The sequence below is a fragment of the Pyxicephalus adspersus genome, chromosome 5, assembly GCF_032062135.1.
Source record: "Pyxicephalus adspersus chromosome 5, UCB_Pads_2.0, whole genome shotgun sequence".
Classification (NCBI taxonomy): domain Eukaryota; kingdom Metazoa; phylum Chordata; class Amphibia; order Anura; family Pyxicephalidae; genus Pyxicephalus; species Pyxicephalus adspersus.
In genome coordinates this window covers 84,542,410-84,567,536 of record NC_092862.1, presented here as the reverse complement: position 1 = coordinate 84,567,536, position 25,127 = coordinate 84,542,410, and the positions used below count along the sequence as shown (strand labels likewise).

At 39.7% G+C, this 25,127-nt stretch overlaps 1 protein-coding gene across 1 annotated transcript in view; it reads right to left on the bottom strand.

The window, feature by feature from the left end:
- Nucleotides 1-25,127, bottom strand: part of CTNND2 (catenin delta 2) — a 538,472-nt gene that overhangs the window by 292,481 nt on the left and 220,864 nt on the right. Inside the window, exon 10 of the mRNA XM_072413368.1 lies at nucleotides 20,111-20,243. Coding sequence (XP_072269469.1) covers nucleotides 20,111-20,243 — 133 coding nt within the window. The remainder of the gene's footprint in view (nucleotides 1-20,110; nucleotides 20,244-25,127) is intronic.

Below are 25,127 nucleotides of genomic sequence, written 5' to 3'. Positions count from 1 at the left end.
CGCTGCAGCCAGCCATAAAGGACACACACGCAGGATCAGATATCTGGAGCTGTCTCGGTGAGTACTTTTTTAATTTACCGGTATGTATGCTTTTATTTTCTTTTTCTCCTAGGTATTATTTTCGGGGTAGGTCTTATATTAGGGCAGGTTTATAAAATAGTGCTAGGTCTTACTTTCAGGGTAGGTCTTATTTTCGTGGAAACACGGTAGTATTATGTGTCTTTTTATAATGTATATCTTTTTACATGTATTTGGAGGCTGTAGAAGCTCTACACAGTCCTGAAAAATAACCTGAATTTTCCCCTATTGACTTTAATGGTGTTTGAATTTGACGTTCGACCACCCGAATAATTTTGGTCTATTCAAGCGAATAGCTGGCGAATCGAATAGTGAGCTATTCGACCAACACTAGTCATTTCCAAGAGTGCCTGACCCTGCTTGTGAGCTTGGCAATCAATGTGGTTTGATGTGCTTGGCAACCTGGACCTCTTTCCATTACCATCAGGTGTGTTAGAATGAGTATGCAACTCAGCTGCACAACTAATTGACAACCTGTTTGGACAGCAAGTGGAAGTGTGTTTGTATACAATACGGCACAATGAGAACAAACCAATAACACTACTACAAATGAATAGAGGAGTTGTATGACAGCAAATCAACATGAGTGCAAATGTCAGACTATTGAAAAAAAGAAAAAACAAAGAAAAGGAAACATGACAATTTATTCAGAAAAGGACTATGTACATAATAAATTCAAATACCAATATGTGACAATTGGACAAAGGCAAGGAGGGGGGTCAAGTAGCAGTTTGGAGTGGAAACCATGCAGACATTTGTACTCAATACTTGTGGGAAAAAATGACAACACATTGCTGAAGAATTGCTAAACAACAGAAACTGGCATTACAAACCAGGCACAAAAACATTGCAGCAACAGATGAAACTAACAATAATGAGGATTACAAAAAATATCACATCAATGCATACCATCCAAGCAAACTTACTTGATTACCCCCCCCAGTTAAAATAGTAATATTGAAAATGCATACGTATACATGTTATAATACATGTGTTATAAAATGTTTGTCTATAATCCTTTACTAAAATATTTGATTTTTCTAAAGCCAAACTAGAATTAAATTTTAATCAGGTCACAAATGTTTGTTTACATTTTTTTTTACAGTCATACTATTGTGTGATGACATATTAGAAAGTGTTACTTAGTATATATCCAGCTAGTGCAACAAATGTAACTATAAATAAAGCAAGTTTGTGAATGAGTAGAATGTAACATAAAAAAGAAGCACTTTTTCACAGAACTGGGAGCAAGTGTGTGCTAATTAATTGCTATCACCTGAAAATGAATCATCTTAATTGGTGTATTCGAGATCTTTGCTGAGTTTTGCAGGAATCCGGCAGGCGAGTTCACTAGAACTCTGCCCCAACCGTTAATAGAATTTGACGACCGGTGTGTATTTACGCACATCGAGGGTACGTGCATTTTGTTGATAAATCAGGCTTAATAACTCTTCTATTACACAGAATGTCCAGTCAATGTTGGCAGCCCTGCACAGTCATCCTTGATGCTAGAATATTCCATCAGGAATAAACTTACTTAGTGCCAACACTGCTTGGGATCTCAGCAGAATGCAGCAAAGAAATACAGTATATGTCAGCTGCAACAAGAATTAGAGAGTTTAGAAGACTTATAGTGGGATCATCAGGTATTTCTGTATATGTGTATATTGTATTCTAATGAGGTAAAACACAGGGAGATGTGCATGTATTTTGCAGAAATGCATTAAATGAACAATTACACACCTACATTTTTACAGATCGACAGCAAAGTAGCTATTATATTACAGAACACAAAACGCAAGTAAAGAAATTGACTATAATAAATTAGTTTTTCTTCTGACAAACTTGTCATTTGGCTTTAAAAAGCAACATAGAAAATTCATCCCAGTTGTGTCAATGACATTAGAATGATTTATCTCTAAATAATCAGCATTGCTTCTTGCTACAGACTTCTGCAACACCAGTCATAAAAGGACAGGGAGAAGGACCAGAGGTTATATTTCCATTATTACAAGGTAAGATTAGATTTAGAAGTGTACTTCAAATGACACATGGAGGGTTGGGAATGAGTGAAAGGAGTTTGGTGGACAATAAAAGATATGTCCGTGCAAAATCAGTATTTTGCTTCTTAGAGTCACATATTTCTAGAAAATAGAACACAGATAGCTTATAGTGTAAAGCAGTATATTCAAAAAGGTAAGTGGTTCAAGTGATAAAATACAACAGTGTGATTTGTTCATATATCCAAACAATATACAAAATTTCAACAGCAAGTGTGCAGTGCAGGGATAAGTATTTAGGTCTAGTTAAAAAAACTCATTGGTTTCATTGCTGTCACATTGCTGTCAGGCATTTCCTTTTGGAAACTAATATTGGGGTCAAGATTAAAAAAATAAAAAATCATTTTGAACCACAGTAAAGGCAAGTAGGCACCTAAAGTATACAGTCTCTTTACAAATTAAATCCAGGCAGATATAAAAGGCAAACAATAAAGCAGCTGTGTAATCAATAATACATCATAAAAATGTAATATGCAAGTTGTGTAAGTACCTGTGTTTGACTTGGTACAGCTTCTTAAAGTCTATTGTACAGCAGAGATCAGTGAGGGAAGGCAAACGGCAAAAGGAACCAGTTTGGTGTGCTGCAGTGAAAGAAGTATGGTGATAGAAGATAAGAGTGATAGAGATATAAGCTCTTCAGTGTGCTGCTTCTTCTTTCACTGATTAGTTAGAGGGTGGGGTGGTGAATAGATATAAAGAAACCTGAAAATGATCAGGTCCTCTTCCCTACTAGACAGTTCTGTAGTTTGGGAGGTCTAAGATGGTGAATCTAACCCATAGATCCTTGATTAGTAAATCCAGGAACTAGGGGACAAATTATTGTCCAGATGGTATAGAGTGCCAGTATGTTTGCACAGGTTTTACTCTGCAATACCAGACACCGTTTGGAGGTGTACCAGGTAGCAAGGGACAATTGTACATATCTTTTGGTGGTGTTCTATACTGAAACCTCTCTGGGATTAGGTCCAGGAAATTAGGTTTACAGATCGCCATGTTCCAAAAGACCAGGCATTTTTTCTCTTTCAGCACAATAATTGACCAACAAGTTCTTTTTATCACGTTTCTTGTTAGCACATGGCTTTTTGTACTAAAGGTAGTCCCCGAGTTAGGGACATTCGACATGTGGACGACTCCTAGATACGAATGGGGCTTTCCTGCTTGCTCGTGTACAGGATAGAGGCTTGATGGGGGATGGGGGGCGGTTTGCATGACTTGCAGAAGAAATCTTTTGCTAAACACAGCTGAGGTTGTGGGTGATCCTAAGGACTGAGCTCTTCTGTAACATCTTGTAACTCTTTAATGGCCAAGAAAAACTCTGCAGTTGTTTCTTTTTGCATATCAAAGCACAGCTTGCTTCAGAAATTAATGAATGTCTAGGCTCCATAAAGTGTTTGTTTTTTGCTTTGGTTGTGATTAACTCACAGTGAGGATTTTATGCAGTAAGTGACACCATGCTGCCTAATAACATGTTGAGACAAACATCTGTCCTAAATGCATTTATGTCGGAACAGGTACATTTAATGTACCTGTTCCGACTTACATACAAATTCAACTTAGGAACAAACCTACAGTCTCTATCTCATATTTAACCCTGGGACTACCTGTACTTCCTTTTCCTACACTACCTACACAACATTTACAGGGACTGCAAAATGCTCATACAAGGTCATATTCAGGTACTTGCAGTTTGCATTTAAAAAAATACAAGTAATGTAATTAATGAATGATGAACATTATGTATAAATGATCACAGAACTGCATTAATCTGTGTACTTTATATCTGCCTAGAGTTCAACTTCAAGATATTACATCTGAATTCTGACATCAATGACCACATATACGTGCTACAGATTACATACAAGGTGTTTTGCTATGAAGTGTACAATACAGCTTCTATATGTATGGCAGCTAAGTAATGATGTGCCTAAGGGGAAAATATTAAAATTTTATCAACCTTTTTAAGTTTGTTCCACCACAGTTAAAAATTAACATCCACATCTCATGAAGTAATGAAACCGCTTAAGAATGTCTAAATGACCCAAAAAACAAAACAAAAAAAAATAACTGAGTACAAGTGAATGTATTTTCAAAAAAAATGAGACAAGGCAGGTCATATGTTTCAAGAGGGGCAGGTGATATCCTTTCTACAATAAAATAATTTTTCCTGCCTGACTGCAATATTCAAAGTCATTCACCTGTTAACCCATTTTGTTGCAGGTGCCACCATCCTCTTCCTTCTTCTCTTTCTTGTTTTGATCATTGGCCATATTGTCAGGATAACTTAACTCCCAAGCAATTGCATGCGAATTCACTCAGTCCTGGCAGCTCCAAGGGTATGGTGGGATGTGCCATGTTAAGTAGCCAATCTATTATTGACAGTTTAGGAGAGCGACTAAGCAGGTAAGTATATTTTATTTCTGAAGAAATATCACCTGTCCCTTATTGGAATAAAAATGCCTGATCACAAATTTTGGAAGTGGAACTTCAGTTACGCATTAAGGCATGACATTTGGATGGGCCAGTAGGACACCAATACTTTTTTTTTTTTATGTAGCAAACCACAAGCATGACATTTGCTTTGTGATGCACTGCAGTGTTATTTGCTAATATTAATAGTGTTATAGTGTGCAGAGATGCTGTTAAAATAGCTATATTTAAAAACACTGAATTAATTTTTAATATAGAGATAAAAGGCACCATAAATCGCACTGATGGAATATACTGTAAAATTAAAAAGAACTTGAAGGTTGAAGGTATCATGGTGCACATGATCAGATATGCTGGTGTGGCCACACCCAGACATTGAGACTATAATAATAAATTACATTTTTTTTCTCTTCTTTTTTATACTTTAGCACCAAAAAAATGGTGCACAGTGCTTTTTAACCTGACACCTTTTTAACACTTACACAATTCATTGCTTAGTGAGTGATCCACATTCTGAATGCACATTATTGCAGATCTATTCTCTCTGTCAGAGTTCAAAGAAACCCTAAGACTTTTTCATATGTGAACTAGTCCGCATTATTAATGTTCCTGCTGTATACAAAAAATATCATCTGTTAAAATAAAATAGTTTACAATGATCTTTATCTGATATTGTATATCCTCATCTGATATTGTATATGGTACGTCTCCCATTGTAGATGAATTTATTGCACCAACTTTAATCTCCTCATAGATTTATCTGTTCACTATCCCTTAGTTCCAGCTGAGTGCACATTGATATTTATTGCCCTGCTAACCCCTCCCCTCCCCAGGTGCTGACAACTATACAAAGGATACTCCATCCTATCACCTATAAGCTGCTGATCTCTAACTCTACATGCTGACAACTATACAAAGGATACTCCATCCATTCACCTATAAGCTGCTTATCTCTACAAATTGACCTCCAAAACTTTGATGTGCAAGGTTGATTTCATCCCATCGCACCTACCTTGATCCAAAACCTCTATATGTAAGGTTTATACTATCCCATCGTCCCTACCCAAATTTCTAGTACTTACCTTGCAAACCGATATTTTTAAGGAGGATAAGGTTAAACTTCACTTACCCAAACCACCGCAAAGTACCCCTACAAAATTAGGCACACTAACACTTCTTGAAAAGGATCAAACTGATATATCCAACTTTTGCAATATCACCACCAAGGATCCCTCACATACAGCACCCCCTTGTGGGATTTGTTCTTAACTACGGACCGTTAAGCATGCATTAATATATATCCCTGAGGAAGCCAAATGTGGCGAAACGCGTTGGATTATTGCACACCACAGCATGGTCATAAGAACGTTTGTACAGTTATGTTTATTACCTTTAATGAAATGTACCAAGTATAATATATACTTACATCTTGTCTTGTGAAAAACCAACAGGACAGGAAGGAAAAAAACATTATTTGTTTTTTGTGTATTAGATGGTATATGTATAAAATATTCTTTCAATACACTTCACTCCTTGCAAATAAGTATTTGAGCCTCAAACCTCTTTCTTTTCCTCGTCCACTTATTTGTTTAAAAACTTTTTAGAGGTGGCTCACCTTAAAAATTATCATACATAGATTCATATAGGGAGAAGAAGGAAAACACATTCTACTCAATTTCTAAACCACTATAATGTAATGTAAATAACTTTTATTCTTCACGTATTACTGAGTCCAATATTAATATAGGCTTCTATCAGAAAAAAAATATTGTAACACAAATGTTCATACACATACCAGTTTCTTAAAGAAACCCTTCTATACTACTACTGCTAAAAATAGTTTCTATTGTTTCAATAAAGCAAAAACATGTAAAATACTATACACAGCTCTTTAAGGAGCAGTTTTCCTATAAAATGTATTTATCATTTGCTGGATCATACATTGGGTAAAACAGAAAACACAATTCCTCCAACATGTAGAGCAGTGTTTCTCAGCCAGGGTTCCATGGAACCCTAGGACTCCTCTAAAGGTTGCAAGGTGTTCCTTGAGCAGTAGCGTCCTTCCAATTGGCCAGCAATGTAGAAGGGCATTCTCCCTACTGACCACCACACTAATGTACTACGAGTTGTGGATATAGTAAATATAGCAGGGATCACTAAAGACCTGAACGTTATTTAAAGGAGTTCATATATGTTAAAAAGGTCAAGAAACACTGATGTAGAGCATGTAGTGCAGTTTCAGCAAATTTTACATGCTCAGGAAAATATGTAGATAATTCTTACTAACAAATCAGTCTAGGTGACGAATGACTATAAAGGAACATCCAAATATTTTAAGCTGTGAAAAGAGTAACAGGGGAGACAATGGTGATATGGAGGTCAGCAGAAAAAAAATAATAGGGAGATGTGGGAGACTAAGGAATTCAGCATTCCAGAAAGTGTTGGTCTCCCAGCAGACTTTGAGGGATGCATTCTCATGAATTGTGATGTTCAGTGGAGTGGGAAGTGGGAGAAGTGAATGTTAATGCACAAAAAGCAACTAAATGTTTCAAATACTAGTAAAATATTTTAACTAACCCTATGGGCATACTGTATGCCTAAAGTTAAAGTTCTAGAAAAAGTGTGAATGAATAAAAACCTGTTATATTTTTACTACTATCAGGGGATACAGTTGATAGATGTCCCATTATTTTCTATCTTGATAACAATAGTTTTACAATAGTTGTGCTGTATGTTAACATCTATTTCCCCCTTACTAAAAGGGGTTCCAAACTTCAATAAGCTCCCTGTATGCAGAAAACCACAACACAGGGGTCATGTTGTAGTGATAAGGCCTTCTCCCCTTACAATGACCCTTGCTATCGTTGGGGGCAATTGTGGTCTAGTTTTTGTCAATATTGCACAATATTACTATAGTCAGAGTCAGATGCTGTGACTTTTTTTTAAACATTTTTTTTATTTAGGGTTTTACAACAAAAGGGAAAGGGGGGGGGGGGGGTTTAGAAGGAAATTGGATTTAGAGGTAGAGGTGGGGGGGATACATTACAGCAAAGGATTTAAACAATTGAAAATACAACAGTACAAGATACAAAATATAAAATTGTATAAAATAGTGCAACAATTCCAAAAACAAAAACGGAAAACAAAATTAAGTAAGAAAAATTAATATTCCACTTATATAACTGTGATCAGGTTGTTCTTAATACCTGTATCTCGTCATGAGGTATCTGGAAAACAAGTAACAATGAAAGGGAGAGCAAAGTCAGAGAATAACAACCAAAAAATTATCATAGTCCCAGGGACCATTGAATCAAGGTATGTCTGGTTAACTTGGAAATCTTGGAGAAGTGTCAATGTGGCCCTTAAAAGCGTAACTCCCACCCTGTGATAGTACCAAGAGGTCAGAGAGGGGGGTTAAGATGGGGACGGGGGAGGAGTGTGCAAGAAGTAGTGTTGCTATTGGTCAAGATGATGATGGTGATAGGCCCAGGTAGCTAGAGTATTCTGCCAACAGAAGAAATTGAGATCAGAAAAACCACGTATTGAAAAATCTTCTACCGGTTCCTCGTAGCGAGGAAGTCAAGTCTTCCATGTGATGGATCTCGTTGATCCTTCGCAGCCATAACTGAATGGGAGGTGGATCTGCCTTCTTCCAGTAAGCCACGAAACATGAATTTGCAGCCACAACCAAGTGTCTGAGCACCAAGTTCCTGTACATTTTTTCTGAAAAAGGATTGTGTTGTAGAAGAAATAAGGCTGGTTCCTCCGGGATCTGGCAATCTGTCATGTGTTGGGAAACATCCCTAACCGAGGACCAGAAAGATTGGATAGCAGGGCAGTCCCAAAATATATGTAGGAAGGATCCAAGTGCCGATTGGCATCGCCAGCATTGAACTGATACTTCCGGTATGTGTTTATGTGGTTTTTCTGGGGTAAGGTACCACCAGGATGGGATTTTGAAGTTGGATTCCTGAAACCTATTGCTAATGAATGCCTAATGGCTTCATTTCAGGATCGTACGTTTCTGGTCCTCGGTCACTCCAAAAAATAGGAAGGAAAAGATTGTGGGTGGGAGTCTTGTAGAAGGGTATAAAGTGTGGAAAGGGCATGTTGCCCACACACAGCTGCTCAAACAGTGTAAAAGATCTGGCAAACAATTCCAGAGGCACTAAAGATAGTAGGAGAGCTGCGCCAGTAATCTGATTCAAAATCTAGAGACGCCAAAGTCAGCTCAGCTCTCCCAACCCACCTCCGTGAAGTAAGGAAATGAGTTGCTCTGAAAATCCCCTTTTCGTAAAGGTTAGCAAAAATGTGGTCCTCCAGGCCCGGTGGAAAGGCTGGGTTCCCAAGAATGGAAAATAATGGAGATGGAAAGGGCGAAAGGCCCAGTTTGTGGAGGTAGTGAGCACATAGTTCCCAAGTGTACCCTATCGTGGGGTGTGCTTTAAGAGTGGGAGCAGCGGAGACTTGGAGCCATGGTAAGGAATATAAAGGGAAGGGGGAGGAGCATTGTTCTAACATTACCCATTGCTTGGATCTACCATTACGGCACCAATCTACAACTCTAGCTAGGTGAGCTGCTAAATAATAATAAAAAAAGTTAGGGACTCCCAGCCCTCTGGCAAGCTTCGGTCGCACAAGGGGCCTTATTGTGCCAGATAAAGCTAAAGATTTTAGCACAGAGGATTTTGAAAAACGACCTAGTTACATTGATGGAGAGAGTTTGAAATACATATAGGAACCTGGGCAGGATGCTCATTTTAATTATATTGATACGTCCCATCCAGGAGAAGGCCTTCTGGTCCCATTTGTGGAGGTCTGTTTGGAGGGAACTAAGGAGGGGTAGATAAATATTGGAGAATAGATTAGACAGGTTCTGGGTTATTTTTATTCCTAAATATTGAAGTGAATGGGGCTCCTAACTAAAGGCAAACGAGCGCACTAGGTGATCACATTGTGGACCAGGTAGCGAAATGTTGAGGGCAGCTGACTTAGAAAGAATAATCTTAAAGTTGGAGAGGGAGTCGTATTCTTCTAAGGCACATGCCACAATTTTTTGGCACTTAGAACCGACCGTTAGCCTCTATGTTCTGCGGGGACCTAATTGTGCGGAGTAGGGGTTCAAGGGGTGGAATGAAAATCAGCGGCGACAGTGGGCAACCCTGGCATGTCCTATTCTGAAAAGGAGTAGAGTGTACCCCGTTTACCTGTACCGTGGCAGTAGGGCGTGAATATATGGCTCGAATCCATGACATCATGTTGGGTCCCATACCAGTGTGTAAAACTGTTTGGTCCAAAAACTGCCAACCGACGCGGTCGAAGGCCTTCTCCGCGTTGGTGGACAGTAACATGAGTATTTGTAACGGCGAGCATTTGCCAACATTCAGCTGCTTTTGTTGCCAAATTCATAAAGATATTGTGACTTTTAAAGGATTGTAAGGAGCTGAGGAACTTTGCTGAGTCTTGAAGTTAATTTTTTTTGTGCTTTTGTTAGGTTTTGTAGATGATTGAATTATGTTGAAACTAGTTGTTATCTTCTTATCAGTAAACTAATGTCTGCTCCCCCCGTTTTTGTCTTGAAACGCTGCCCTTCCTCTCTTCGGCCATTTATCTGTTCTCCTGACAAGAATATCCTGTTCCAAGAGAACCACAAGGACATTTTTCATGTCTGCTAGTTGTCTGTAGTCATGGGATCATGCACTGATCATGTCTTTGAACTGGTATACATGCTGTGTGCACACAATAAAGTTTTGAGAGTGATCTAACTACATGCTTGAGTTGCCTGTGTTATGTGCTCTCCCAGCGTCGCTGTAAACAGAAGCCATCAGAGAGAGGGACAGCTAATCAGGGATCAGTAGGAGACTGCCTTAACAATTTGGCATCAGAAGTGGGATATCTTCCTATCCTAAAAGAACCAGGATCAGGTAAGTGGACATTTTCTTTTCTACCTCTGCCCTCCCGTGTCCTCGTAGATATCTTACGAACCTAAGCACTGTGTAGACTCCCTCACAGAAGGACTGGGTCCTTAGTTAGCAAAAGATTTGGGAAATTTTTTTTTTGAATTTGTGCACACTGATGGCCTTTGTTTTATTGTATGAGGGGAAAGAATTTTGGTGTCAATAATTTAGAAGTGTAAGAAATATTGTATATAAGATAAGTTTGTGTACTAATCTGGTTACCAAGGTGAGGTTGGGTCAATCCTTACTGCTGTGGTTGCTTCGGGCAAGCAGTAACGTGACCTAAGCTGCGTTTTGGTAAGCGGTCTTGGGAACAGGATGTCAGTGAGCACTGCAGGTACCAACTGAACTAACAATAACTGTGTACAACTTTCTGATATTTATACTGTAATTTATACTGCAACTGTGGGGAATACCCAAGGTAAGGTGAATTTCACAAAGGAGGAACAGCTCGCAGATACACATAAAAAACATGTAAAGAAACGCATTAAAATCAGACAGAAACGAAAACTCACAGCCATGTCACCCAGTGATGAGGATATTCCTTATAATTTTCCAGGGGAAACTCCTGTTGATTTTGTTAACCGTAGAGCAGGAGCTTATGGAGTGTAATGTATCATTTTGACTGCGGAGGTTATTTGGCTAATGATTGTCAGTTACCAAAGAAAGAAAGGAGAAGAGCAGCAGTGAGAATGCAGCAGCTACATTTCAGCGTCCAGCAGCCCCTCCATACCAGAAACAAAAAATTTGCTGGATGCTGAGGGAAATGAATTTCTAGTTATAGCAGAAACACAAAGGAGAACACAGGATACCAGCCCTAAAAATACCATCTCCAGACGAGACCACTGTAAAGCACTATCCCCTCATTACTGAGCAACAATATCAAATTATTTGGGATCAAGTGCATCATGAATTTGTTAGGATACATTGAGATTGAAAATCAATGGCTACAGCATTAGCATGCAAACAGAAAGCAGGAGAAACAGTAAGTGATTATGCTCAAAGGTTTTAGGAAAGTGTGGAAGGAAGGGGCAGGTCTAGGATTAGGAGGAGATTTGAATGTTGTTTTTACACAGTCACTGATTAATCCCTGAACACGCTAAAACTGCCAAAATGATTATCGAAAACTGGAGCATATTACCCCCGCAGGATATAATGGGACGATTGTTAACTAAAGATGCGGCAGGATGTTTTGAAATAACTAAACCGTCAAAGCCCCATGTGCAGGGACTCCATTATTCAGGGAAACCCGGAGCATGTTTTGCCTGTGGACAGGAAGGTCATTGGGCCAGGGACTGCCTTACACACCAACAGCACTCAGTACAACAGCACCACATAATGCAGCAATGCAGCCAAATTCAGCTCACAATTACAACCACCCTGCCCCAAAGTACCCCATACAATGGGGAGGCAAACCACATCAAGCATAGGGATGCCCACAGGAAGACTCCACCACCACTATGTTACAGATCTCTAACCAGGCTGATGAAAACCCAATAATCATATTAAAAGTAAGACAATTCCTGATAGACTTCTTAGTAGACACAGGAGCGACTTGTTTTGTCCTCCGATCCTGGTCCATCTACACCTGGTTGGCCCTCTGTGGGAATAAACGGAGTCATCACCCCTACAAGATGCACACCTCATATCCCCATATGTACGGTACATGGAGAATACATTACACATCACTCATTCAAGGTATTAACTAGTTGTCCAGTCAACCTGTTAGAAGGAGACCTGATGGGATATCTGGGAGTGTCACTGGCTGTTGACCCAAAGGGAGGGATTAATGTCAATACAACCTTGCAACTGCCTTTATTGGATTTTTCAGTTCCTGACAGCACATGGTCCAGCAGACCATATGAAGTGGGTTTCCTGGACTGCACCCCATATACAGCACTCACAAAACCACATACACCAATATACCAAAAGCAGTACCCCCTAGCCAAAGACAAGGAAGATTCCTTATCACCCATGATTTAATCTTTCTGCCAGCAAGGCAAACTTAGTAAAGAAGACTTGCTCTCCTTACAATACTTCATTAAATCCTGTCAAATAGCCAAATGGCTCATACTGTTTTACACAGGATCTCAGAGCCATCAATAAGCTGGTTACGCCCCTAACATCAGTCATGTCAGACCTTAGTACCATCCTTACAGGAGTACCGCCCGAGACCCAATTTTACAGTGTTATTGATTTGGCCAATGCATTTTTCTCCATACCATTATCACCTGAGACTCAGCCCCTTATGGCTTTCAATTTCATGGGACAGCAGTACACGTGGTGTCGCTTGCCCCAGGGTTTTGTTGACTCACTCGCAGTTTTCTCAATTGCGCTCCAGCAGGTCCTTGCCAACTGGCAGCCACTTTTACTACAATGTGTTAATTTATTGTTGTGTAGCCCGTCGCAGGAGGCATGTCAGAAGGATACTGTTTCATTGTTGTGTTTTTTTGGGAAAGGAAGGACAGAGGGTGTCGCAGAAAATTTCAGTTTTGTCTGCAACAGGTCACATTCCTGGGAATGCTTTTAACCCCAGGATCCCGGCTGCTAGCCCCCAGCCATGTACATGCCATTACCAGTCTTCCTTGCCCACAGACAAAGAAACAGCTGCTCAGTTTTCTTGGCATGATCAATTTTTGCAGACACTGGATCCCTGACTTCTCGTATTGGGACTCACAGCTCAGTGCTAGTACCACCCCCAGTGCCCCTAATAACATTCAATGGTCTGATGAAATGACTAAAGCATATTTGATGTTAAAAGAATCCCTGACCTTCGCCCCTGCATTGGGAAGACTGAATTTCAATGTATCATTTGTTTTGTATGCTAGAGAAAATTGTAAAACCAATTGCTGTGCTTGCTCAGATGCATGGGGGGAGATTGAGGCCTGGGGCATATATCTCTAAGACACTGTCTGTTACTGTGCAAGGTATGCCAGCCGGTCTGCGTGTGCTGGCAGTGTGCGCAATAGCTGTAGAAAGCGTCTCTTCTAACTTTGGGGTCACGAGACGATACTTTACACATCCTATGCTATACTACACTTGGTTAAGAATTTAACCACTCAACACATAACAGCACAAAGGTTGTCCGGTTATGAAGTTTCCTAACATCCACTGCAGGATTAACTGTAAATGATGCTTCTGCTAACAGCAGTCCTGTCACTGTGCTCAATGCCCTCTTAGGTCTTAAAGGGCCACATCAGTGATTTACAGCTCCCAGACACAGTCCTTTAAGCCCCCCCCCCCCCCCCCCCCCCCCCCCCCCCCCCCCCCCCCCCCCCCCCCCCCCCCCCCCCCCCCACTCTCTGGTAACTCTTCCCAAGCCGCAGAATTGATAGCACTCACTAGAGCCTGTGAAATTATAGAAGGAAAAGCTATAAACATATTCACTGCTATGCTATGCTTTTGGAGTTGTACATGATTTTCGGGCCATTTGGCAGCAAAGAGGTTTTACCACAGCTGATGGAAAATCCATTCAGCACTCTTTTACAAGCCATTCACCTCCCTAATCAAATAGCCATTGTCAAATGTCAAGCACACACTTCTTTCAATTCCTTCAATGCCAGGTGCAACAGACTAGCCAATTTTCATGCCAAAGCCACTGCTCAGTCTACAACACCCACCACTAGCCCTCCCCATACACTTCTGCTTGCCATCCCAGCTTCCACTGAAACCAACACACTTCTAACACAATTACAGTCTTTCGCCACCTCACAGGACATCAGAATGAATATGTAGCTAAGTTCATTGAGAAGCTAAACAGCAACTACTGAGATATCTCTCTCTTTTCCTCTCCCTACAGATCAACGGACGCACCCATTCAAGCCCGGAGGCGTAGTGTTGGTTAAAGCTCTGCACAAGCACAAATCCTTGGATCTGCTCTTTGGACCTCTGGTCACTGTGCAAGCCATTACTCGAACAGCCGTGCTAACCAGTGAAGGACCCTCCTGAATACACGCTTCAAGAGTGAAGAAGACACCTCCGATCCAGCACCAGGATGATGCGTCTTGATCCAAGGGTACCAGCCCAGATGCTTATCTGCAGTTTCGGAGCCCTGATAGTCATATTCTGCCTTGTTTGGGTTACAACAACTTGCCACTATCACCCTCAAGATTTGCCCTTTGTTTGTCCCCAATCAAGCCATAACCTAAAGAATGACTCTACCCTGTCTATGCACTGGCGAGCATTTGAGTATAGTGACTAGTGTTGGTCGAATAGCTTACTATTCGATTCGGCAGCTATTCGTTCGAATAGAGCAAAATTATTCGGGTGGTCGAATGTCAAAGTCGAACACCATTAAAGTCAATGGGAGGAAAAATTTGGGACTGTGTAGAGCTTCTACAGCCTCCAAACAGATGTAAAAAGATAAATTATAAAAATATACATTGTAAAAGGATACATAAAAAGATACATTGTAAAAGGATACATAAAAAGATACATAGCACTATTACATACCCCTGTACCCTGTTTCCCCGATTATAAGGCACTCTCTTATATTTTTTGAAATGCCAAAATATGCCCTGGGTCTTATTTTCAGGGGATGTCTTATTTTTCAATGAAGAAGACTACAGTACACATTTATTGTTGAAAGTCACTCATGATCACTCATGTTCCATTGATTGTCCCCTTCTGATCACTAATGTTCCATTGATTGTCCCCTTCTGATCACTCATGTGCCGTTCATATTCCCCTTCTGATCACTCTATGCCATTGATTGTCCCCTTCTGATCACTCTATGCCATTGATTATCCCCTTCTGATCACTCTATGCAATGATTGTCCCCTTCTGATCACTATGAAATGATTGTCCCCTTCTGATCACTATGAAATGATTGTCCCCTTCTGATCACTCTATTCCATTGACTCCATTGTCCCCTTCTGATCACTTACCCGTAATTAAGTGCAGGGATCTCCGTTAGGGCAGGGATCAGCAGCTTGCTTCCTTGTTCAGAATCGCGGGGGCACGTGTGCAGGCTTTTTACTTTCAGTTTGGCTCAGGAATAGACACGCCCTGCAGCCAGCATCAAAGACACACACGCTGCAGCCAGCATAAAGGACACACACGCAGGATCACATATCTGGAGCTGTCTTATAAACGGGTGAGTGTCTTGTTTTAATTATTTTTTTAAAAATCGGGGGGTGGCTTACTTAATGGGGATGTCCTAAAATCGGGGAAACACATGAATATTAAAGAGCACCTGTCACATCAATATTAGGCTAAAGCTAGGTAAACACTTCCAATAATTATTGTTAGAAAACGAACGATTATGACTGATCAACGATTATGCACAATTATACTTGAACAATCATATTGTGCACAATTCTGTACATGCTGTAACAATATGATCGTTCAAATATAATCCACCAACAGTGTCCACACGCTAGACACAATCGTTTGAACGATGCAGGGAGGGACATGTAAAGGAGAAAGTGTACCGCAGAAACATGCACAATCACTGAACGACTGTAGACACGATAGTGAAAGATCGTCAGCCAATTTAATAAGGTGACTCCCAGATCTCCACCACCGACCCTGGGGAATGAGTACAGGGGTACATAAAACCCCTTACTCATTCCCTGAAAGGGTTAAAATATATGTAAAAAATAGGACTAGGCTTTAATGTTAAATTTGTATATAAATTTGTAAATGTTGTTATTTTATTAATGTGTTTGTGTTTGTGTAATTAAACTTTTTTTTTTACAGGTTATCCCAATGACAGGATGATTTCCAGGGCTGCAATGAACACAGCCCTGGAAATCCTCCTGACAGTGAGGGATTGCAGGGCACTGGGGGTTAAATGAGGAAAAGCCTCTCAATTCACCCCTAGTGCTCTGTGATTGGCTGAGGTTTTACGTTTCTCTGCCATTCAGCACTAGACATGAATGGGAGACTTGTGCCCATTCATCTCTAGTGCTCTGTGATTGGCTGAGAAATAGGAAACCCTGATGACAGCTCAAGCATCATCAGGATTTCCCTTTCCTCAGCCAATCAGGGAGCACAGCAGTCAGCAGAGCTTTAGTATGCTGACAGCTCCACTCTCCTGATTACTCCTACAGCCCTAGAGGAGCTGTCACATGTATTACAGATACAGAACACATGTCACAGCTCTGACATGTGTTCTGTATCAGCATAGCAGAGCTCTGTAGATGAATGAAATATGTTGAAACTAGTTGTACTCTTCTTATCAGTAAACTAATTTCTGCTTCTCCCCTTTTTGCCTTGGATCTCTCCCCTTCCTCCCTTCAGCCATGTATCTGTTCTCCTGACAAGAATATCCTGTTCCAAGAGAACCACAAGGACATTTGTCATGTCTGCTAGTTGTCTGTAGTCATGCGATCATGGACTCACTGATCATGCCTTTGAACTGGAATATAAGCTGTGTGCAATCAATAAAGTTTTGAGAGTGATCTAACTACATGCTTGAGTTGCATGTGTTACGTGCTCTACCAGCATCGCTGTAAACAGAAGCCATCAGAGAGGGGACAGCTTAACAGGCATCAAACACTAGACATTAAATTTAACATTTAAAGAAAACAAATTTCCTATTAATTGTATTATGTGTCAACCTCTGTTCGCTATCTGGGTACTTACATAGCTGCTAACCTGTCTAGACTTTCAGAATTGTATTTTTGCCCCTACCTCAGTTCTACAAATATAGATCTTCAAAGTGGTGACAACCTTGAATATTTTGAGAAAACTTTAATTGAGTTACTGTCACACTACCTGTCATTTGCCCCGCCAAGCTGCCAAGCTTAGCCCCTGCTCTCTGTGTCTGCCTAATATAGTATGCAGCCTCACATGTCTGTGGAAGATCATGCACACACTCCGTAAAGGGGCAAACGCTATTTAAGCCCTAGCAGTAATTGTGGCTTGTGCTGTGACTTTGCACTATTTATCTTGCTATTCAGCATTTGTACTCATTTGCTATTGTGCTCTGACCATTTGGACCTGGACCTGGATTACGCTCGCCTGATGCCTTGCCTTGACTTTTGCCTGGGCCTGGATTATGCTTTGCTTGCCCTGATCATTTGCCTGGAACTGGAATATGCTTGCCTGCTGCCTGCTCTGATCACTCGCTTGGACCTTTGACTAAGCTTGCCTGCCATTAGCTCTGAACCCTTTTCACCACAGACCCCTTTCTCACATGTGGGACACTGTCTGTTTCCACATCAAAGCCTCTCTGTCCTTCCTCCACAGGTATGGTGACCCGGAGGGCTGGGACCTGGTGACACCTTGCAGGAAAAGAGCCCAGTGGTCTCGCAAGGCTATCAGCTCATCAACGCTTGCGGCATTCCCTGGTGAAGACCAGCTGTCATTTAGACTCTGCGCCTTGGGTGATCCCATGAGAGCCTAACAGTTACTGGCACACAATTGTTTGACTATTTTTTTTTCATCTTAGCCTCCTGCCACCCACCTGTTTGTTCACATGTGGGAGTGTGATAGAATTCTCTGATCGATAATAATTTAGGCTATAAGGCACGAATTGAATTACAAACAAATTGTACTATCAATTAGTCAAGAGTGGCAAGGATTTTCATAGCCTTACCAAAGTAGATATCCACACTATACCTGGATTGGCCTTACTCCATGTTTCTGGAACATCTAGTAAGCAATATCGACAATCTATGGTACATTCCCAATTCAATGCTGCAAAAGCATGCATTCCAGCAAGCTGTATATCAAATCTGTACTTTCTCCATAGTTTGATTCAGGTAACAATACCATGGCCATACAAGAGTTGATTTCCTCATGAGTACATGATTCTTTGGGCTCTATACTGATCACTCCATGAATACAAGTTCTAGAGCTCTGGATTACAGCAGTCTGTCAAGGGAGGGCTATTTCCCTCCAGCCATTGTCCTTTTTCCTTCCCCACCATTTTTTTTATATTTTACCCTTTCCTATCCTATTCATCATTTTTCTTTACCAAAATTGCACCCTAGACAGTTTGTTCCTCAGACTGTGAGTTTACTAATTATTTGCTTTATGTCATCTTTTTCCAAATACATTTTTTAAAAGTCACTCCTGAAGACTACACTTGAGTGTCAACAAAATGCGTTACAATACTGCCACCTCCTGTCAAGGATTTTAAATAGACCTACCGTATTTTTCGGACCATAAGACGCACTTTTTTTCCCCCTAAAGTGGGGGGAAAATCAGGGTGCGTCTTATGGTCCGAATGCATATTTTTTTACTTACCTGTATCCGCCTTCATGGGCGGGCACAAGTGCCGCACGCTGGATCTCAGGGGAAATCAAATTAATTTTTTTTTTCTTGTTTTCCCGTGCGGAAAACCTGGTGCGTCTTATAGTCCGGAGCGTCTAATGGTCCGAAAAATACGGTATTTGGTCTAATGTTAACTGTAAAACCACAAAAACTGCTTGTAAAAAACACTAGCCTAACTAAATACATGTCTTTTTTTAAATTAAACTCTTTATACTCTGGGTCATGAATTAATCTGGGTTTAGGTGTCTTTTGTATTTGGGGGGAATACAGGATTTCTTTCCAAATGAACCAAACTCTCTTGACTTAGGTATTGGTATTCCTGATTCTTACAGGTTTTCTCCAACACAGGGAAAACTCTGAAAGTGCATAAATGCCTGTAAATTTGTGTGTGTACATGTTAATGATTGCCAGGAATTGTCTCAGATTTTTGTCCAGAAAATGTTTAACTTTGTACCCACATCCTTGTGATTCCAGTACTGAATGGGTACTGAGCGGTACATTCAATGTACTTTTTCAAGAGTCCTGTACCATCTTGCACTGATTCTATATCACGTTTTCTGTTACCTATTGTTTATGGATGACATATGTAGAAAGACAAAACTAAGTTGGATTTTTTTTTTTAACATTTTTTTCTAAAAGTTTTGACTTAAACAATGCTTTTTGCCTTGTTGTTTTTTTACTAAATCCAGTTCTACAACCTTAACCCAGCCTCAGTTTTTACTCCTGATGCTATTTTGAATAATATATATAATACTAGTAATATAATATAATATGAATACTAGTTTATAACAATAATAGTGATTAAAATTATACAATTTTTTTGGTCTTAGTTCAAGCAATAATTATGTGCCAAAAGCAACTATGGTGTAATATGTCAAGAACAAAAGTGTTGGCAAGGGGCAAGGGTATACCATGTACCAAACTACTGGAACCAAAAATCCTGAACACAACCAATCCAAACATTTATAAATGGGACAGTTGGCCCCAAGATAAATGTAATGGTAAAAAAAGAGGAACAGTAAAAATACTAAGTTAAAAGCAGGATTTGACTGACCCAAAATAAAATGAGCGTGGAGGTTGCAAACTCAACTCTCATAGTTGCTGTAAAATGCAATTTGTCTCTTTCCAGTGACAGATATCTTTAGGATATACCCTACAGGATCTTTAGGATATACCCTAAAGATGCCCAGCAGTTTAACAAAAAAGTCATGTTCCCATATAAATGCAGCTCTGAACAGGTTTACAGCAGGTGATGATAGCACAACCAACATGTGTAGATTTAAGTTTGCACATATATCGTAGTAATATATCATAAGTACATGTACAACATTTCAAACAGCTGTAAATTTTCAATACATTACTTACCTCTGCTTTAATTTTATTATCTCCAAAACAAAGATGCTGGAGATAAGCAGCTGCATTTGACTGAACAGAAGGGAACTGGTGCTGCAACATTTGTATTACCTCTGGAAGTTCTGGATCTCGCCAGCCAAACTCCCTGAAAAAAATATAAATGTTTTATGTTAGTGTATATAATTTGTTTATTTGTTTGCAAAAAGGACCACAGATGCTGACAAACCAGTGTATGTATGTTCTATAATAGAAAAAAAGGGTTATTGACATGCTTAAAAATATCTGTTTATAAGGTAACTAAAGTAAAAAAAAATAGCACACCTAACTTTAATCCCGCAGATCCCTTGATGGCACTGGACCTTTCCTCAATCTGGTCCTGTGCTGTCCTGGAATTCTTCTTCATCCCAGCATAACCATCATCAGTCCTTTCCGGTCTTCTGGCTATGTCACCCGATCTCGCACTGCGCAGGTGTGAGATCGGGTTACGTAGCCCACTGTACAGGGGAAGAAAAAAAAGAAAACCGATCTCACTGCCCATGTGTGAGATTGGCATCTCTTTCCCCTTACTGGAAAAAATGCCCTGTCAACACATGCATGAGAAGCCAAAATCCTTTCGGGAAGTGTGACGTAGGTATCCTGGGAGGCTCTGTGCTCCCATTCAGTTTGCCTCGGTGACAACAAAAAAAAGACAATTTTTACTTTACATAGAAAGGTTGTCTGCCCTTTTATGTAAAGTAAAAAAGTAGAGGTTGAGTTCGATTTAAGGTTCTTCAGGTTTTTGAAACAAAATGACACCAGTAATTAATAGATAATTTTCTTAGCAAGGAAAAAAATACAATTTGCAACAAAAAGCTGCTGATGTATGTTTGACATTCCTTTTCTATTACTACTGTAGTTGTCAGTAAACAATGACTTATAGGTGGCTCAGTAGCTGTTATATGCAAATAGGCTTTGTATCTTAAAGTTAAGGTATTTTTTTTCCGAAAAATTTTACATCAGTTTAGGCTCATGCAAAATTTGTATTGTTGTTGATGAGTTCCCATTTGCGAGATTTACCCTCTGTTCCCATCTTTGTGGAACTAGTTACTTAGATAAAAAGTAAATAAAAATCTTGCTATAGGAATCACAGAGCAAGAGAAACCTGACAAAGGTTTTCCCAATCTTTCCCACTCAAAAAGTGTAAGTAAGATAGAAAACCTCAGATTCAGGAAATATTATTTGCAGATGATTTTTCCTGGTTTTCAATGTCAAAAAGCAAAACAGAGAAGTCATGTGTGAAAAACTATGTACACTTCATAATTCAATAGCATATAGTACCACCTAGAGACAAGTTAAAGCGTACCTAAACTCAAAATTTTCACTTTACATAAAGGGGTAGACAACCCTTTTATGTAATGTAAAGGTGTTTGTTTTCTGTTTTTATAATTGCAACACCCTCCACTCATCGCGGGAGGCTCTTGGCTACTCCTTCTGCGCATGCTCGAGCATACCGGGGCAACACGGGGCTCGATGGAAGAAACCTCCAGACGGATTGACTGCTCTGCCGGATTGAAGGTAATTTCATTTTTTTTGTTGGCACTAGTCCACAGCCTGGGTGTTGGGGACCACTGCTCTATATAATAAATCTTATGTGTAGCTTCATTATGAACCTGTGTTATTGCCCAGTAAGGATTATGTTTGATATTTGTTGATATTAGTTTAGTAATTTTGTTTCGATAGACTTTAGTAATGGTTGGGGATTTGACACTTGTTTTTCCTCTATTATGTTTTTTTTGTCTCTCTTGTACATTCTAGTTGGTTTGATATTTGTTATGCCCCTTTATCTTTAAAAACACATGTTATCAAATAAATATAGTGTAGGCTTGAATATAGATAAAAGTCTACTCAATTTGTGTAGAAAACATACTTCCCCAAGGTCATCACCCCCTCTTTTCTCCTCACTGTAGAGTAGAGTGCTATGTGTGGTGGTCTGTTGCTTGTGCTACTGAATCACAGAGACAAGTTAAAATTAGAATGCCTAGGATACTCACTTGATTACAGTGTGTTTAGCAGTAATAACCTGAAGTAATAATTTTCACATCATAAGGAATTTTGGGACCACTCTTCTTTATGACATTGTTTCAGTTCATTGAGGTTTGAGGGCATTTGTTTTTGCACATCACTCCTGCCACATCATTTTATTTTGTTTTTTTGTTTAATAAATGTTTAAAAACATTGAGAATAACAAATATCAGGGACAACAACTATAGTATTTAGGAAATAAAGAAAAAACATAATTGCCTAGAGATGCATGAATACATAAGCACAAGTAGTATCAGTAGTAGTAATGTAGATATGCTTTACAAAGGTCCTCAGTTAAGGATACATGTAGCTTCCAAAACAAGGCATCAACTTTATCTAAGTTCAGAGAGCCCATGAAACTGTGTGGCTATTAAACAATCAAAGAGGACTAGGATAACCTCGGCCCATACTGCTAGGCAAATCAGAAAAGGGGGCAAAAGACAGGAAGGGAGGATAGAATCCAAAGACCAGAAAGAAGTTAGGCCACAGTGAGGGAACCCAACCACCATGCCTTCACTACATTTTGCTTCGCAGTCTGCCACGGCATTTCTTTTCAAGTTGACGTCTGAACTTTGACTGGGCATTGGCAGCACCTTTATTTTTTTTCTGACAATCTGTCTGAGAACTGATAATTGTATTGTTTCAAGACCCAATTTTAGCCAAGATTTAGCTGTCACACAGATGACCCCACATTTGAGTCTAGAATACTTTGATACACAAAGGAGTTTATAGTCTACTCAAAGAATGCAAAGTGCCTAGGTTCTGTGGCTGCAAGAAAAGCCAAAATTATCACTCCTTCACTACCATGATTGACAGTTGGCATGGGGTGTTTGTACTGATTTTTCCCAATTTAGTCTTACTTGTCCAGATGTTGCAGATGTCTTGTAGTTTGTTCATATGCAACTTTGCAAACTTAGGCAGTGGTGCCATGTTCTTTTTAGAGAGAAGAGGCTATTCTATTTTAAACAAGCCATACTTGTTAAGTCATTTTTTAATTGTACTGTCATTAACATTTACCATGATTCCTGAGGACTCTCTTGGGTCCCTTGCCACTTTCAACTCCAATGGAATTGTACTTAAGTTTTCATACACCGCTCCTGCATTTTAACTTTAAGTGTTTGTTAAATTAAAAATTACACTGTTTAATTTGTTATATGTTGGTAATTATACTAACAACCACAGCTCTTTATTAAGAGTAAGGAACGTATAGGTAGAGGGTGCGGAGTGGGAGTCCCAAATTTTGCAAAATATTACCAAAATTTTCAAATGTTATATGTTGTTGTTGATCTAAGGTTGTATTAAACTAAATTTACTAAAAGACCTGCTAAAGACCAGATAACGTTAAGGGTATTGCACAGTAAGGAAAGCCAAAATGAATGAGACCTGGAGGGAATCCCACTTTAAAATGTTCCACAGAGCATACACAGTATTTTGACCCCAAGAGGGGTTGGGATTGGGGCGAAGCAAAAATGCTAAGCACCCTCTGCTAAATTGGTGCACCGTCTCTGGTCCTGCCCTCTCATTTCACATTATTGGCCACAGATTTTGCAGTATATTCACTCATTTTGTACCGACTAATTCTTCCCTGTGTCTGTTTGGGTGTTGTTTCGGAGGTCGTACATGAAAGGGGAACAAGAGCGTGGATATCGGTGTGTTTGTTGGCAGCAAGATGTGTACTTCTTTCGGTATGGGTCGATTCTCTTCCCCCCAAAATTGCAGAAATCCTGCAAAAAATCGCAGAAACTAATAATAAACACATAACACATTCTCTGTCTCAACACAAAATCAGATTTTGGCACCTTTTTGCTACTCCACATGGTATATACTTAAATTTTCTTAACAGTCCTCTGAGACGCCAAAACTGACTTTGCACGATGTTGTCCACTAATTTCTGGTACGGTTGGGTTCTTGATTTGTTCTTCTCAATTATATCATTACTGTATAGGGTTTTTCCTTTTTCTTTTATTCTGTAATTTAATCAGACTAATTTTGCCATTTATCTTCTGTTCCCCTCTCCGTACTCCCCCTCCTCCCAAGAATAGTGTGTTTTATTGCTTTATTAAAATTCAAAATTCAAAAAAAGGTAAAAAAAAAAAAACAATGTCAGGGGAGTAGTTTGGCACATACATTAAAGGTACTCCAAGGCATAGAGGCATATGCTACCTACTGTGCTACGATGTGGATAGTTGGATGCCATTCACCTGCAGCCCTTTGAAACTGCATTTCCACTCCTAACCACACCTAATTCAAACGATTCAAAACGGCTTACCTATGAAAAAAAACAATATGCTCTCTTATATTAGCCAGTTCCACAATATGCAGACCAATAGACTATAGTGGCTGATAGAAAAAGAGGCCTATATGCAGCTGTCTCAATCCTGAAAAGAATATCAGATCACCACAAAGCTCTCTGTAGTAAAAAGAGGTAGGAATTCAATGAGACAGGGAGCTTCATAGAGCACACCAGGCAATCATGAGGCACAACTAAGACCTTGATTTCATGCCTGGTACATAGAAAATGTCGATAATTGGGGCTGCAGAAGAATCCACCTGCAAGGTCTTTAAGAGTCAGTAAAACCTGCCCAAATCATTTTAGCTCTGCAGTCCATATTCAACAGCTTAGTTAAAAGCATTCACCTGAGTCACCTAAAGAAATTCAGAGGGCACACAGAGCTCTGAAACTTTGCAGATTAAATTTTGGCTCCAGGATGTTACCTGCAGCTTTGCCAGTTTGTAGCTCAAATAAGAAATCCAGAACTTCAGAAAGCAGTATCACACAAGCTTATCACATTCAATAAAACAGAAGAAAAAAATATTTATTTCTAACAAGCATTACCTTGACACATCATAGAGTTTTGTGCCTACTCTTGGACCTGTTAAAGAAAGACAACTGCTACTAATGGAAGTTTCCATTCTGTCTTTCAGTAACAGAAGCTGAATGGACTGTTTTTACCTATAACAGGTCTGA